The sequence below is a fragment of the Dendrobium catenatum genome, unplaced genomic scaffold (assembly GCF_001605985.2).
Source record: "Dendrobium catenatum unplaced genomic scaffold, ASM160598v2 fragScaff_scaffold_621, whole genome shotgun sequence".
Lineage (NCBI taxonomy): Eukaryota > Viridiplantae > Streptophyta > Magnoliopsida > Asparagales > Orchidaceae > Dendrobium > Dendrobium catenatum.
Window position 1 is genome coordinate 1,926,469 of NW_021319083.1, and position 14,779 is coordinate 1,941,247.

Consider the following 14,779-nt stretch of genomic DNA (forward strand, 5'->3'; position numbering starts at 1 on the left):
AATTCTAATTCCTTATATTTAATTTAGTGAAATTAATTCAATCCTATGGTGCAGTATGAATTTCTCCAATGGTACGCTAGCCACATCATAATTTTGGTGTTTGGCCAACTGAATTCTCTCTTCTAGAACATGTATTTCAAATCAAATTTTGAAGGTCTCATAACTCTTATAAACATTCTATGGATATATAAGAGTGGAGGCATTTAAGCATTTTAGTATACATATATACACACATGAGGGAGAAACTATTCTGTGCGAAGTTCAGAAGGAGAAACATACTATATTTAAATTTATTCATTGTGTATATCAATTTTTTATACACACTGTTTGTTCTTCTCATGGAGACTCCTGAGTCCCGACAAAATAAATTCTCTATATTAGTAGACATATAAAGCCAAATTTCAATTGTGTTATGGTCTTATGGTGCCCTTAATTAGGTGTGTCAATTCGGGTTAACGGTCGGGTTCAGATTCAACCTAAATTGACTCGGGCATAAACGGGTTGACCCAAACTCGACCCATTTAACTAAATGGGTTCGAAAATCTAACCCGGACCTGATCTACAAGGGTTTCCAGTTTGACCCGACTCGACCCGACCAGCGAACCTGCAGGCACAGTGGAAGTCGGAAGTCAGAGTCGGACGTCGCTGATACGACAAGCGAAAGTCAGAAGCAGACATGGAACCACCCCATCCAGCCACGCCACTGCACCAGACAACAAACGTGGATGCTCCGACTCCACGCGGGATCAGAATCGGACTCGAGTGCAGATCTATGGCTCGCGTGTCAACTCGGGTTGATTTCAAGTTGTCGGGTCAGCCCGAACCAAACCGACTGTAAGAATGGATTGAAAACTCAAACTGGAATCCGACCCGTATAACAAAAGGGTTGATATGAATTCGAATTTTTCGAATTAGACTCGGGTCGAATTTTTGGTCAGGTCAAGTTTGCACACTCCTACCATTAATTCAACGCCCCGAAGTCCACAGGCGGCTTCCATCTTACGCTTCCCTTAGCTACTTTATTCCGTCCTCCATCGAAAGTCAAAACACCATCGCCTTCTCTGATCTCTCCGTTACTCTCGAGTGCAGTCTTCTCTCTATTACTCTACCTTTCAATCTTCTCCGGAGTTCCAATGGGTGACCTCCACCCGCTAGAACCGCCGGAAAATGGTGGCCCACCGACCCCTTTACATCCGGCTCAAGAAACCCTCATCCCTTCCTCAACCTCCAAACGGCAGCGCCGACCCAGCGTCCGCCTCGGTGAAATTGGAGACCAGCCCACGGCCTCAGCCTCATACGATCCTTCCTCTCGCCGCCCTAAGCTCTCCAAACCCCTCTCTACCTCCTCGACCCTTGTCGGGTCTAAACCCTCCACCAAACCTCGAGCCACCGCCCCGGCGTCCACGAGGCGGGCTCGGACGAACTGGAACTCTCGAATCGACAACGGATTCGATCCCGCAGTTGCTGATTTGAAGTCAAGCGGCGGGGAGGACGCTAGACATGATGAGTACGTGGAGGATTCCGAAAGTCCTTCGGACAGGAACGAACATCGGGCTTCTTTCAGGGTTAGGGTTTCCAACGGAGGGGACGAGCCCTCGGAGGGATGCAAAGGGTGGGCGGGAGGGGTACGGTCGTTTCTCGAGGGGTTAGGGCTTGGACAATACACGCCTGTTTTTGAGATACACGAGGTAAATGATGAGGTACTGCCGATGCTGACGCTGGAGGATCTTAGGGATATGGGGATCAATGCGGTCGGGTCGAGAAGGAAGATGTACTGCGCGATCCAGAAGCTCAACAGGAGCAGGGACTCATGAGAAAGGTTTGTTTTTCAACAAGAAAGGAAGAACTATACTGCCTTGGTTTGTTTGATGATCTCAAGCTAGGTGATATGATTAATTTGACTGCCATATGTAATTTCTTGCTTCTTGGTTGTATAGTGTTTTTTGTATAATTAAGAACTAGTGTGGCGAAAGTTTTGTCAAAGGATGTTCTTGTTGCATATGAATGTAATATGAACAACTTGTATTGAATTGTTGACAATATCAAATATGATAGTAATGGTAAGCAAGGAAAGTTGCTTGTTTTGCTAATCATAATTAATGGTGCCATCTGGTCTTTTTTTTTCCTCCCTTCAAGCATTTAGCTTTCCTTGAACCATGCTTCTGCAACATTGGTCCAATAATCTGATTGTTAAGGCTAAAATGACAAGTTTTTTCTTTGTTGCCTATCATTTGTGTCATTGATTGTTCTGAATGTTGCCCAGTTAGGTTTGCTTTTCAAAATATTTATATTTTATGTCATAGGCGGCTTTATTGAGTAATGAAGTTATGCAATTTATCCTTTTCTGTGATGGTTTGGGTTGTGGATGTGTGTTGTATTGAAATTTTAGGTTGCCTTTTCTCAAAAAAATTTACCATTGGTAGCTCATGCAAATTCTTTATTCCTTGTATATTTGACTTTAGCTATTCAAAAGAAGCGAAGCTTTTAATCTGGCATGTATTTATAGACGCTCAACGGCATCCACCAACGGTTTATCATGATATCCATGAAAATTTTCTTGTTCTATTTGATAACTTGTTTGTATGTTTCTCTTATTAGATGCATATTAATTTTAATTTTGTGGTTATGACTACTATGTTTTTTTCTTTTGTAAGTCATGTGGTTTCCCAGGAGGTATTTTAATGTATCCTATGTAAAGGCATTTAATTAATAAGCCTTGTTAGGCGTACCCTTTTTAAATGTTGGGTTGCAAATTAAGCTAAGAGTAGTTTGCTTGTCAAGTTAGTCATAGTGAAAGTAGTTTTTATGTTGGTTTTGAGTACAGGCGTATCACCTCATTGCGGAACAAAGCCAAATCTGATACATCTACTTTCATAATCGGTTCATTTGAAGGCCGATGTTTTATGTGAACAAACCGTCTTCCGCAGGAGCTTACTCCAACCTTTTCACGTATATGCTCATTTATCATGTCTCTAAGAGTAAAACCACTCATCCACCTAAGGGCATCTCCAACCGAAAACTTCATTTTTCACGGCAAAGTAACGCAAAACTCCAAAATGGCGCGGTGATGCTCCAATCGAACGCCATTTTAGGTGTTTTTGAGAAGATAACGATCGCTTTCCCTTTCGCGCGTTTTTCCAGTTGAGAGCAAAAAAATGGCGTGAGTGAACAGTGCGACGCCAATATTGGCGTCGCACTGTTCACCTGCGATTAAATGACGGAAATTTTCGCGTTCGGTTGGAGCGACGGAACGACTCCATACACTCGTTTAGCGTTCGGTTGGAGATGACCTAAGCATCCTCATCTCTGTAACACTTAATATTATGCATCTCTTTTAATGGCCAACATTGTTCATCATAAATCATTGCAGGAATCACCACCATTTTATAGAATTTTCTCTTAAGTTTGAGTGGGGATTGTGATAGGACTACCATGAGACAAAAATCTTTATTTTAACGAAACTTATTATGTTTGATTGTTAGAACAGTTGTGCTCCAATTTAATTTGCTGATTTTGGCTTGACATAATAAGCCTATATGCATTGATGTTTTTGGTGCTTAACATTCCTTCTTGCTACTTTTGGCTATAATTTTGGAATGACGATGATTGCTCATTGATCCAAAACTACTCGAGATCCTCATAATAAGATCTTTCGACAGAGGTTAGGAGAGCTTAATAATATGGTTTTTAAATGTGGCGTTCAAGACTTATCCTCTACTGGGCTGTTTTACACATGGTACAATCAAAGGGTGGACTCTCCGATTCACATAAAACTTGATATAATTCTAGTTAATTCTGCTCTTCTGGATTATCTGCCCCTGGCTTACTACAGAGTTGTGCCTCCTACTGGTTCGGACCACTCCCCTATAATTTTCATTGCTTCTCATGACAAACCTATTGCTGCTAGGTTCAAATTCAAAAATTATTGGACTAATATGGAAGGTTTCTGGGATGATGTGTTCTCTGCTTTTTCTGCCAATTCTTCCCGAAGTCCTTTGGCTGCGTTCTCTCACAGCCTGCAATGCCTCAAAAGATCTCTTAAGAAGAGGAATTGGGCCTCTTCCAACTTTCTTTCCTGCACTATCATGGATCTTAAAGCTAAACAACACTCCTGTTTGCTTGAGCTCCAAAACCAGCCTTTGGATATCAACCTCAACAGCAACCTTAAAAGCATTAATGATGATCTTGCTGCTTTACAAACTCACTGGTCCTCTTGGATCACTCAAAGAGCTAAAACCTCTTGGCTTCTTCATGGTGAAGATGACTTAGGATTTCTTTTTGCTAAGATTAGGCAAAGAAGCAACAAGAACTGTATCAAAGAAATTACCACTGATGAGGGTCATTTTACCTCACATTCCGAGGTTTCTAGGGCCATTGTCAACCATTTTCAAAATCTCTACAACCCTCCCTTTACCCCCCCGGTTACTCCTCACATTCACCCTGGCAAGATGGTTCCTCCTCACATGTGCCCTTTGTTGGTTAACCCGGTCTCCCTTGAGGAGGTGAGAGTTCCGGAAAACCATAGCCACCTGTTCTTTGACTGTGAGTTCTCCTTCACTATTCTGGCTAGGTTGTTGCCGGAGCTCAATTGCTTCTTATTGAGGCCCACTTTATTGCAAATTTTTGATTTCTTTGAACTCTCGGCAACTTATCATAGGCAGGAAAAAGATTTTTGCTGTCTTATTGTTAGCTGCACCATTTACCACCTTTGGAGAGAACGTAACTCTAGACGGTTCTCTAATGAAATCATGAATTCTGTCAAAATCATTAACAATATATCGGCTGCTATAAGATTAAAGGTTTCAAAATGGAAAAACAAAGAGAAGCTGCTGGGAAGATTTTTTGGTTTTTAAGCCTTGCTGCGTTGCTGTGTTTTTTGGATTACTTTGGGTATACTGTCATTAATGGAAGCATTCTTTTGTCTCTGCATTGGTGTGGGATATTTGGGTATACAAAATTTCTTGGGGTCTCAGGCTTTTCACCCCAGTTTTGTTTAAATTTGGTATACTTACTTCTCGGGGCTATATTTTTTGGGGGTCGTGGCTGCCCCGCTTCTCTTGATCCTCCCAGGTGGTTTTTTGCATACACTCGGACTGACTTGCTGTATCCAGATGGTGTGTTATTACAAACAGACAATGATGACCAAGATCACCCCTTCTCTGGCCATGGAGGGTCTTTCTTTGGCAACCTGGCTGGAATTCAATTCGACTATTATCGGCAGGAGGTTCTGCGATGGCCTTATTCGATCCTGCTGTCTTTTTTCTCTCGTCCGCAGGCAACCTGAGCCTTCTGTGCGATTTCGTGTGCCTATTGCTGATGCTATGATGTTCATGGGGTTCGGTCTTTTCCTTTCTGAGTCTTAATGTTTGTAATTTCCACCATCTGCCTCTCTGTTTTTTGGGTTCGATGGTTGGATCTCTTTTTGTTAGCCACGTTTTTCTCTTTCTTTTTCTGATTCTCTTGTAATTTTTGTTCCATCTAATATACGGGCTTCCTGCCCCGGGTTTACCCAAAAAAAAAGATCTTTCGACAGAGCACTAAACAATTTGGTAGCTTAGAGAAAAGAAACCAATCTTATTTTCTGTGATTTTCTAAATGGTTTCGTTTGAATAGGCAAGTTCTGTTCATATATGATGACTTGGGCTTAGACCACATCTAACTTGTGGTGGTTGCACGCGTAGAGACTGAGTGAGAAACAAATGTTTGAAATTATCTTGTCGATCATGACTCTGTAGAAACTTACATCATAAGAAGAATCACTTTCTCTTGAGTTTCTCGAGGGAGGGAAGAGCAGAGGGAGAGAGATAAACTCAAAATCTTTGTTTCTTAATCATACTATTACAGTCTATAGAACCTCTATTTATATATATATATCAAGCTACACAAAGTATGGGAATTCATGGAGTATTGATTTTGTCGACCCTTATTTTATTGCTTTTTAAGAGGCGCCATTTGGCGGTGATTTATCGTGCTTGTTCTCCACTACTACAAAGTATGGCATCGGAATTGCTAGCGCAAGTTTCTTGTTGCCAAAAAAATAAAAAATTTAAGCACACCCTATTTCACCAAGTAACTTAAGAGCAAGATGTCAAAATAACTCTTTAATACATTGAAAATTGAGTATTTGTGCACATTCATTTTTGCCTTCTTTTTGAATTCATACTATACTCAAGGAGAGATTAATTTATGGGACATTGAGTGAGATGTATTAATTAATTATAATGGATGATATTAGAATGCTTGAAGTTGTTAAGCTCACTCTTGTTTAGTTAACTTTGAAATTTCTTTTCTTGATAATGGTGAACTGGTGCCATTGGAGTGCGAATGGGAGCTTCATGAATGCATGGTAAATATACTCGTATCTTGTGTGTTTATCTGAAGAGAGCATTGTTACTATTTTTTTTTTTTTAAATATAGATTGGTATTTATATATTTAATGATTAATGAATGTTAATGCTGGTGTACTATTAATTCTCTTGATTGAAATTTGAAAATTAGTTAAATTTTTTAATGTTTATTTTTCTTTTGTATGGGAAATATATGATATTTGGTTACATTATTTCATATTTTTTAATTAAAAATATATTTATATTTATATATTTTATATAAAAGGTTATATAGTATGTCCATAACATATATAGAGAAGCAACTTAGTTATTAATATATTTATATATTGTATATAAAAGGGTAATAAGATTATTATATTCAACTAGTGAAAGTGAAGTAAGAATATGGGAAAATTCTAAGAATTTCTTACGAGCTTTTATGGCCTCAATTGCATTTGATTTTAATTCATACATACCTTTAGTTCATTTTCATATCAAATATGAGTGGTAGAAATGAATTATGTGATTGATAGGAAAGAAATATAAGTGTTATATTTGATATTAAAATAATATAGGATGGTATGCATATAATATTAAAATTTTGGGTGTTTGATATGTAAATAGAAAGTTATAAAGTAGTATGTATGTAAATTTCCCTTGATTTTAAGCATTGCAAAGGCTAGAAGTAATAGCCATTTATTTTCTAAAAAATCCCTTAAATATATAGTCCAAATCAAATTGCTTCAATTCAAAATCATAATACATACATGACATTAAGCAATTATTCCTCTCAAGCTAGCAATAATTCAAGAAAAATGAGAGCACATCGATGTAACAGAAAAGTGGTTCTATTGAGCCTGAGAACAAATTATAAGAAAAAAAAAACTTGACTTCCACTATTTTCCAAAATAAGTCTTTAACCATGAAGAGTCAAAGAAGCTGAACACAGGAAACCAAGTGCAGGCTTATTACAGCAAATCTTTACTAAGAACTGTACAATGAAGAAAATCCTTACTAGTAATATAGATTATAAGTTGACACAAATAAGAAACAAAATAGTGCTTCCAGTTATAAACTAAACGTAAAGTTTCCAATATTCCATTTGCCATTTCATGCCTAGGATCAGTTTCAAGAAAGTTCTTCACTCCAGTTTCTTCTGAATCTTGTCAGTAAGGTGCTTCTGAGGTTCTACTGGGAAGTACTTGATTCCCACAAGATCACCTACTTTGCTAATGACCTGAAATGATGTAAATTGGCTTAGTATATATAAAATGGTTTATGTAAATAAAATGTAGAAATATATGAAGGAGAAGAGCTTACCTCCAATGCTTTTATCATGTCTTCTCTAGTATGTGAAGCAGATATGCAAATACGGGCTCTTGCTAGAAGAAGTGGAGTAGCAGGGAATGCCACAGTGACAACAGCAAGCTGTTATTTTCATGAAATTTTGAATTTAGCATCAACTTCAAAAATTTATATATATATATATATATATATATATATATAATATATATATAGTATAATGACAAGTGTTATCGGGCATTGGCAACAGTGCGAAATACAGGTGCGGCCCAGAGCGTTTGAGAGCTTTCTTTCTTCACTTCGTGAGGCTTCGTTTGGGACGGACTTTTCTTACTGCTTCTTAAAGCAGCCTTTTAGTAAAAAATGAAGTTTTTTTAACTAAAAAGTTATTTTAAGAAATAGCAAGAAAGCTATCCCAAAGGAAGCCTACATATACAAATTTGTACGCACTAACCCACTAAGGAGATTAATTCCTTTTTTAACTTTCTGCATTCTTTTCCAATTTTTAAGGTTATATCAAAACAAGTTGATGTAGACAATATAGTTTATAGGTTAAAATAGTTCTGGTTCTACAAGGTATTAGGGAATTTTTTAACTGGTGAAAACAACCACATATGATGCATTGAAGCAAATATGGGGCATTGAACTCAGGACAAAACAAATATAAGTCACATCTATTATTAAAAATATAGAACATGAACAAGAATCAAACTAATATTTTTTATAAATTAAATAAACATTAAATGCAAAAAAACTAATTCATATAGTGATAAAATTTACTGGTTCACAAAAGAAAAAAAAAATTATAAAAAGGCTATTTAAGCAAATTGGTTTTATATTAGCATTTCAACTTTTAATGGTCACCATGAAATTTTAAGCTTTCCAAAGAAGAACCGTTGTGAAACTCTTATGAGGTCAAAGATAAACAATAAAAAAAAACAGTCTGACTGAGAAAATGAAATAATAAAAAGAGCACTAAGCAGCTTTTGAAATATCATCAAGCATCATACTTACATTGCGCCTAAGACACTCCCTGGAGAATGCAGGGATCTTCGCCGGATTATAAAGCATTATGGGCATAACTGGTGAATCTTTATCCCCAAGAACTTCAAAACCCATCTTGTGAAGCTCTGACCTGAAGAAATTGCTATTGTCGCGAATTTGTGCAAGTTTCTGAGCTCCTATAATAGCCATTCAGCTCACACATAAGATAGTTCAAAGCTAACAAAATAAAGCAAATGCATTTAAAGGGTTCTTTGAATTACCTCTATTAGAACCATCTTCTCCAAGAACCACTTTAATAGCAGATATAACTTGCTGTGCTGCAGGTGGAGACATTGATGTTGCATAGAAATGGGCTGGGCAAGTGTTCTTTAGATGTTGGATAATTTCCTGCCAGACAAAAAGATGTTCAGACAACATTCTGCAACATGTAGTGCTTAAAGAAGGGAGATTATTCTGTGTGGACACCGGACGGGAGAACCGTCCGGTACCGCTTGGTATCGAGCGCAATACTGACACTCGGTACCGAGTGTGGTACACTTTTAAGGTGACGTGGTGTATTTTTATTGGTCTCTGGATGATGTCCGGACTCCACACAGAATAATTTGTCCTTAAAGAAATTATATATTAGAGAAATAATTATACCTTTGATGCTGCAATATAGCCACCACAAGATCCAAATGACTTTGTGAAAGTTCCCATCATGATATCCATATCAGCTGTGTCGACACCAAGAAGCTCACAAACACCTCTGCCAGATTTCCCAATTGCACCAATGCTGTGGGCCTCATCCAAGTACGTGTATGCCTAAGAGAAACATGGTCATTATGAGTTTCCATAATTATATTGACTCTATTAACGATTAACAATATGATAGTAACTTGAAGCTTTTGATTAGAAACTATTTCAGAATGCAAAGTTATGTTGGAAATTAAGCAAGTCCTAATTCAAAACAATGAGAACGAATTAAATGGAAACAAGATAAATGCACAAAACAAAAGCTAAATATACAAAATCACCCATTTGTTTCATAGCTATGACTTGTTGTAGCCGCTGCAGATTTCGCCATAATGGTGGGATTTTTGAGGAATTCACAAACTAATGTCTCAGGTGTATCACCTAACGAGGGCACCCTCCCTTTATCATGAAGGGAAAAAAAAAAAGCTAGGACACCAAAATTTTACAACAAAATAAAATGTTGATTTGTGAGGTTTCGTTTGGGACTGTTTTTTTTCTTCTTTTTAAAGTAGCTTTCTAGTGTAAAAATTTTGATTTTTATACTAAGAAGCTACTTTAAGAAGCAATAAAAAAGCCGACAAGCCGTCCCAAATGAAGCCTTAGTTTATGTAAATAATTTCTTCCATGAACAAAAATTAAGCTATACAATTTAATAGTTTAATTGTTTAATTGTATGCCTCATTTCTGAAAATGATGCTGAAATGATAAATGCAGAAACATGAGACAAGCATCGAAGGAATTGAGCTCATGGCTTTCCATTCTAACCTTGTATTTCTTGCAGACAGCTATTATCTCAGGGAGTTTGCAGAGTTCCCCTTCCATGCTATAGATTCCTTCAATAATGACAATTATCTTTTTCCAGGGTCTGTGCGTTCGAGGCTGCCCTTCAGCAATTTGTTCCCTGAGCACCTCTTCCAAGTGCGCTGCACCTGCAAGTAAAATAAGAAAGGGTTTCTTCAACACATGTTCATATAATGTGCGCAAAAGACCAAACACTCAGTACAATGACCATAAAACTTACTATTGTGTTGGAAAACCCGTACTGTTGCACCAGAGCCTCTAGCACCATTAACAATAGAGTTATGGTTCAATGAATCACTGATTATCAAGCCACCCTATATACAAGAATCAAATGCTTAATTTTGCCGGTAGAGCTCTCATATAACTACTTGTATTCAGCTGAACACATATCTTCTAAGGGCATCTCCAACCGAAAATCTCATTTTTCACTCCAAAATGCCGTGAAACAAAAAAATGTCATGATTCAGCTCCAATTGAACTCCATTTTGCCCCATTTTTGCGAAGGCAACGGTCGTTCTATTCTTTCGCGTGTTTCTTCGGCAAGTTCGATAGAGACAGAAAAATAGCGGAGATGAACAATACAACGCCAATATTGACGTCCCATTGTTCACCCGCAACCAAATAGCGGAAGTTTTACAGTTCGGCTGGAGCTCACGAGCGACGCCATACAAGCGTTTGGAGTTCGGTTGGAGATGCCCTAATTAGAGAGTAAGTACTTAAAGGAAATGGTGCTTACCTTCCCAATTAGAGCAGGGATAATAGCAGAATTCGTTGCATATCCCATTCCAAAGAGAATAGCAGCTGGCTTTCTAACAAATCTTGCAACTACTTCTTCTAGCTCAGCATGCAATTTAGTCGTACCTAAGCAAGAAAATTGGACTAAGTTAAACCCTAAGGTTCACATATTCTCATTTACTAAAAAAAAGAGGTAGAACACCTTTATACCTCCATCAACACGAGCACTGCAGGTACTCGGTGAGTATTGCTTCAGAGACTCGATAACACGGGGTGTGCAATACTCATCTGCTGCTGCAAAGCCAAGGTAATTATATGATCCAAGGTTAAGGCATTTATTGATTTTTGAGGTTCGGCTGCATTTAAGAAAACAGAATAAGCACAATAATCAGCAAAATCCGGAGCAAAATATATAGCATTTTGGCAAAAAAAAAAGGGGAGATTTACACAATACCACTTTATTTCATGTTATTTACATATCTAACACCTAAAACATTAATATTACATGTCTACCATCCATATACAACTTTAATATCAAATATAACACTCCTATAATTCATTTTTACCATTCATACCATTCTATAAATTTTAATATTTCATTCTATGCACCCAAATTTATTCAATGGGTGATAAGCATGTAATATTAATGTTTTGGATGTTAGATATATAAATAGAATGCTTATGCATGATGAGAATGAGGCAAATATTGATCATTACATAACATTTGCAAGACATCACATTGTGTTTAAGTTGTGGTTTTATCTGATGTAATGAGAAGTATAGTAAATCCTAGAGGAAAACAAATAGTCAAGACTCACTGAAGTGTCTTGTTACTGTCCTTTGAGTAACGTTCAACCACATCAATCCAAGCATCGGGTGCACTTGCAATTGGTCGATTAAAGCAGTCCTGCCAATCAATCATAGAACAAGTTCATGCCAACTAAAACTTGAACAAAGCTAGAAATAATTTTAAATACCTAATATACATTGGTCACCAAATTATTCTTACTGGCCAACACAGTTCAAATTTTCCATGGTTATTGAATACTTCGAAGTTATTCTCCCCACAAGTTTTAAGGGAATGTTTTAATTGCAAGTTTTAGCCAATTAAGGTAAACCTTTTATTGAGGGCCAAATTTTAAATAGGAGCATGTTACTTATTAAAATTAGGCATAGGAGCTGAGTCAGAGCTTATTTTGAGAAGGAGCTGAACCGATATTCGAATTTCCGGTTTTAAGAAATCATAAAATGAATTAAGGGTTTATTGAAACCGTGAAAACATTTTACAGTTTATTTACTTCAATAATTATGCTTAAATTTGATCCTAAGTGGAAAAAAAAAATGTATGTTAGGCTATTATCTTAAATGCAGATATTTCATGTAGACAACAAATTATTTGATGAGCATACTGCACAAATATTAAAAAATTTCATATAAAATCAAATCAAGATAAACAACATAAAAATTTATTTTAGCTCTGTCCACGAGACTCAATATGGCACCATGTGTGAACTAATTGTTGGTGGAACCATTTAATGTCTAAAGGAAAAGAGATTTGGATAAGAATACTATGGTCTAAAGTTATTTTTTTCAAAAAATATTTTTCCAATTTCTACGAAACCGTGAAAACATTTTTACGGTTTCTTAGAAACCAAAAAACGACCTTAAAATATTTTCACGGTTCAATAAACCGTTAATTCATTTAACGGTTTCTTAAAATTGTCGAATTCTGGTTCTGAAGCTCTGATGTAGCTTCTATGTCTAACTTCAATCAGTAATCTGGTCCTTATAAAAATTTGGCCTTTATTGAGTCACATAAATCTAGTCTTCTTAAATTATATTTCCCCCATTTTAGGCTAAAATTTGAATTTAGTAAATTCCAAGGAAAGCAAGATTTAAGAGATTTATATCACTTCTCCTCAATACACCTCTTTTTCTTGTCATTTGAATCTTAAATCTAAAAAAAAATCTATCATATTGCTTACTAGGGTTTAACCAAATTTCACATCTATCATGACAGAATATTTTCAGGATTTAAAGGTTCTAAGATTTACTAAGTCAAGATTTCAATGATTATTAAATCCTACTTGTACACAAACAGCCCCAAAACTTGTTTTCTCTTACTTACCAAAAAATATCAAGGCATGAAGACATGGGAATCAAGGAATGGAAAATTCAAAAATAGCTATTTTCCATTCCCAACTCTAAAATTCAACAATCTTTTCTACTCAAATCATTCAGAAAAGGACATTAAGGAAAAAATCAAAGGTTATCGCATCATAAAAAAGCACTGTTAGGTGTTCCTCTCATCCATCCGCAAAACATATTGACATCAAACTATGAAGAAAAGCAAACCCTCAAAAGTAATAACGAACAGAACAACAAAAAACCTAATAATTATAAAAAATTAAGGAAAAAAAGGAACCTGAATACGGAGATAGAGACGCCGAGTGTAGAAATCCTCAAGCCCCAAGCAGATCGGAGCGTAACCCTGTTCCAGAAACAACGTAGCCGATCTCAGAAGCTGGAAATCGAGAAGATTGAAAGAAAAAGCAAGGGACCCAGAATCCCAAAAAAGGAGGACAAAAGTACCTGAAGATTCTTGGATTTCCACAAATCGAGGATCTTCCGGAAGAAATCCCTCATCTGGCCGAAGGCAAAGAGGAGCCCATAGCTGAAAAGGGTTGTTAGGGCCGTCAGGTATGGTAATCTCACCATCCTCTACGCCGATGACCGGATCCGGAAGCTTCACAGTCTTTCCTACAGAGAGAAGAGCAAGCGAGGATAAGTTGGGCAGAGAAGAGAGGGAACTGGAAGGAAGGAAAGAGGTTGTGGCATTTAATAGGGTAGAAATTACTTCTTTATCTGAGAGAGAGAGAGAGAGAGAGAGAGAGAGAAGCAGAGAATTTGAACGTTGAATAGTTGAATGGTAGAAGATAGGAGGAATTTGTACGCGGTGCGCTGACCGGAGAAGCGTTCAATGGATTTTTGTGTCATCCAGTCTCCTTCTTCTCTCTTTCTCACACTTATTTTTACATTTATTTTTATATTACATTATATATATATAACTCAATTAAGATAATTCCGCTAATTTATATTATAAGTTATAAATGATACATTTTTATTATTATCTTTTGAGAGGAGTAGACCAGAGATCAAAAAGCCTCGTATAAATTTTAATTTGATGTTATGAGTTGGAGTTGATGTTCAATTGTTCAAAGTGTGCATCTGCTTTTTTGGCAATGTCATACGTCAAAGATATTTGTGATGGCGGACAATGTTTATCAGTGAATTGTAATATGACAATAGAGATTAAGAGACTATAGACGAGTAATGATAATTAAGAGATCATAGTAAGATGATGATCGAGAATTCGCATTCGGTTGAAGGTGGTTAAAAAATAGTAGTTTAAGTGATGGTGGTTGAAAAGACATAGTTGAGACCAATTATTCTGTGCAGACACAGAAATGAGGTCCAGAGACCAACCAGAATGTGTCACGTCAGCCCTTGTTTGGTACTGCTCGGGACCAAGGCTCGATACCACTGACGTGGCGCATTCTGATTGGTCTCCGGATGACATTTTGTGTATGATCTCCGCATAGAATAATTTCTCAATGACTGGACAACATTAGTCTAAAGATTATATTCTAGTGACATTGATGGATGATAGGGTTCAAGTGATAGACAATAGGTGTTTGGGAGATGATGATCTGATAACGATAGTCAAGTGATGGTGGACTAGTGACTGTACTCGGGCGACAACGATTGTTGAGGGTATCATTAGCATCAAAACGTCTGATGGAATTTCAGAGTTTTTCAGATCTCCAAGCTCTCTCAAATCTCAAATCAAGGTCCAAACCCCTTTCATAAGGAGA

At 37.0% G+C, this 14,779-nt stretch overlaps 2 protein-coding genes across 3 annotated transcripts; one reads left to right on the forward strand and one right to left on the reverse strand.

The window, feature by feature from the left end:
* The first annotated feature begins 1,133 nt into the window (after nt 1–1,133).
* LOC110111849 (protein bicaudal C homolog 1-B) lies at nt 1,134–1,814 on the forward strand. The gene has a single exon (XM_020843885.1). It carries the CDS (start codon nt 1,134–1,136, stop codon nt 1,812–1,814), a length of 681 nt encoding a protein of 226 aa, XP_020699544.1.
* Nucleotides 1,815–7,194: 5,380 nt separating this feature from the next.
* LOC110111819 (long chain base biosynthesis protein 2d) lies at nt 7,195–13,910 on the reverse strand. Of its 2 annotated transcripts, XM_020843840.2 has the most exons (13): nt 13,762–13,910; nt 13,497–13,664; nt 13,330–13,395; nt 11,723–11,811; nt 11,115–11,260; nt 10,906–11,030; nt 10,390–10,483; nt 10,134–10,297; nt 9,276–9,437; nt 8,894–9,020; nt 8,643–8,809; nt 7,647–7,754; nt 7,195–7,563 (listed from the first exon to the last, which is right to left on the reverse strand). In XM_020843840.2, the coding sequence occupies exons 2-13, from the start codon at nt 13,620–13,622 to the stop codon at nt 7,468–7,470; spliced, it is 1,470 nt and encodes a 489-aa protein (XP_020699499.1). In that variant the 5' UTR covers nt 13,623–13,664; nt 13,762–13,910; the 3' UTR covers nt 7,195–7,467. The 2 variants fall into 2 exon arrangements, with proteins under 2 accessions (XP_020699499.1, XP_020699498.1); XM_020843839.2 differs by lacking the exon at nt 13,762–13,910 and having other exon boundaries at nt 13,497–13,755.
* Nucleotides 13,911–14,779: the final 869 nt, after the last annotated feature.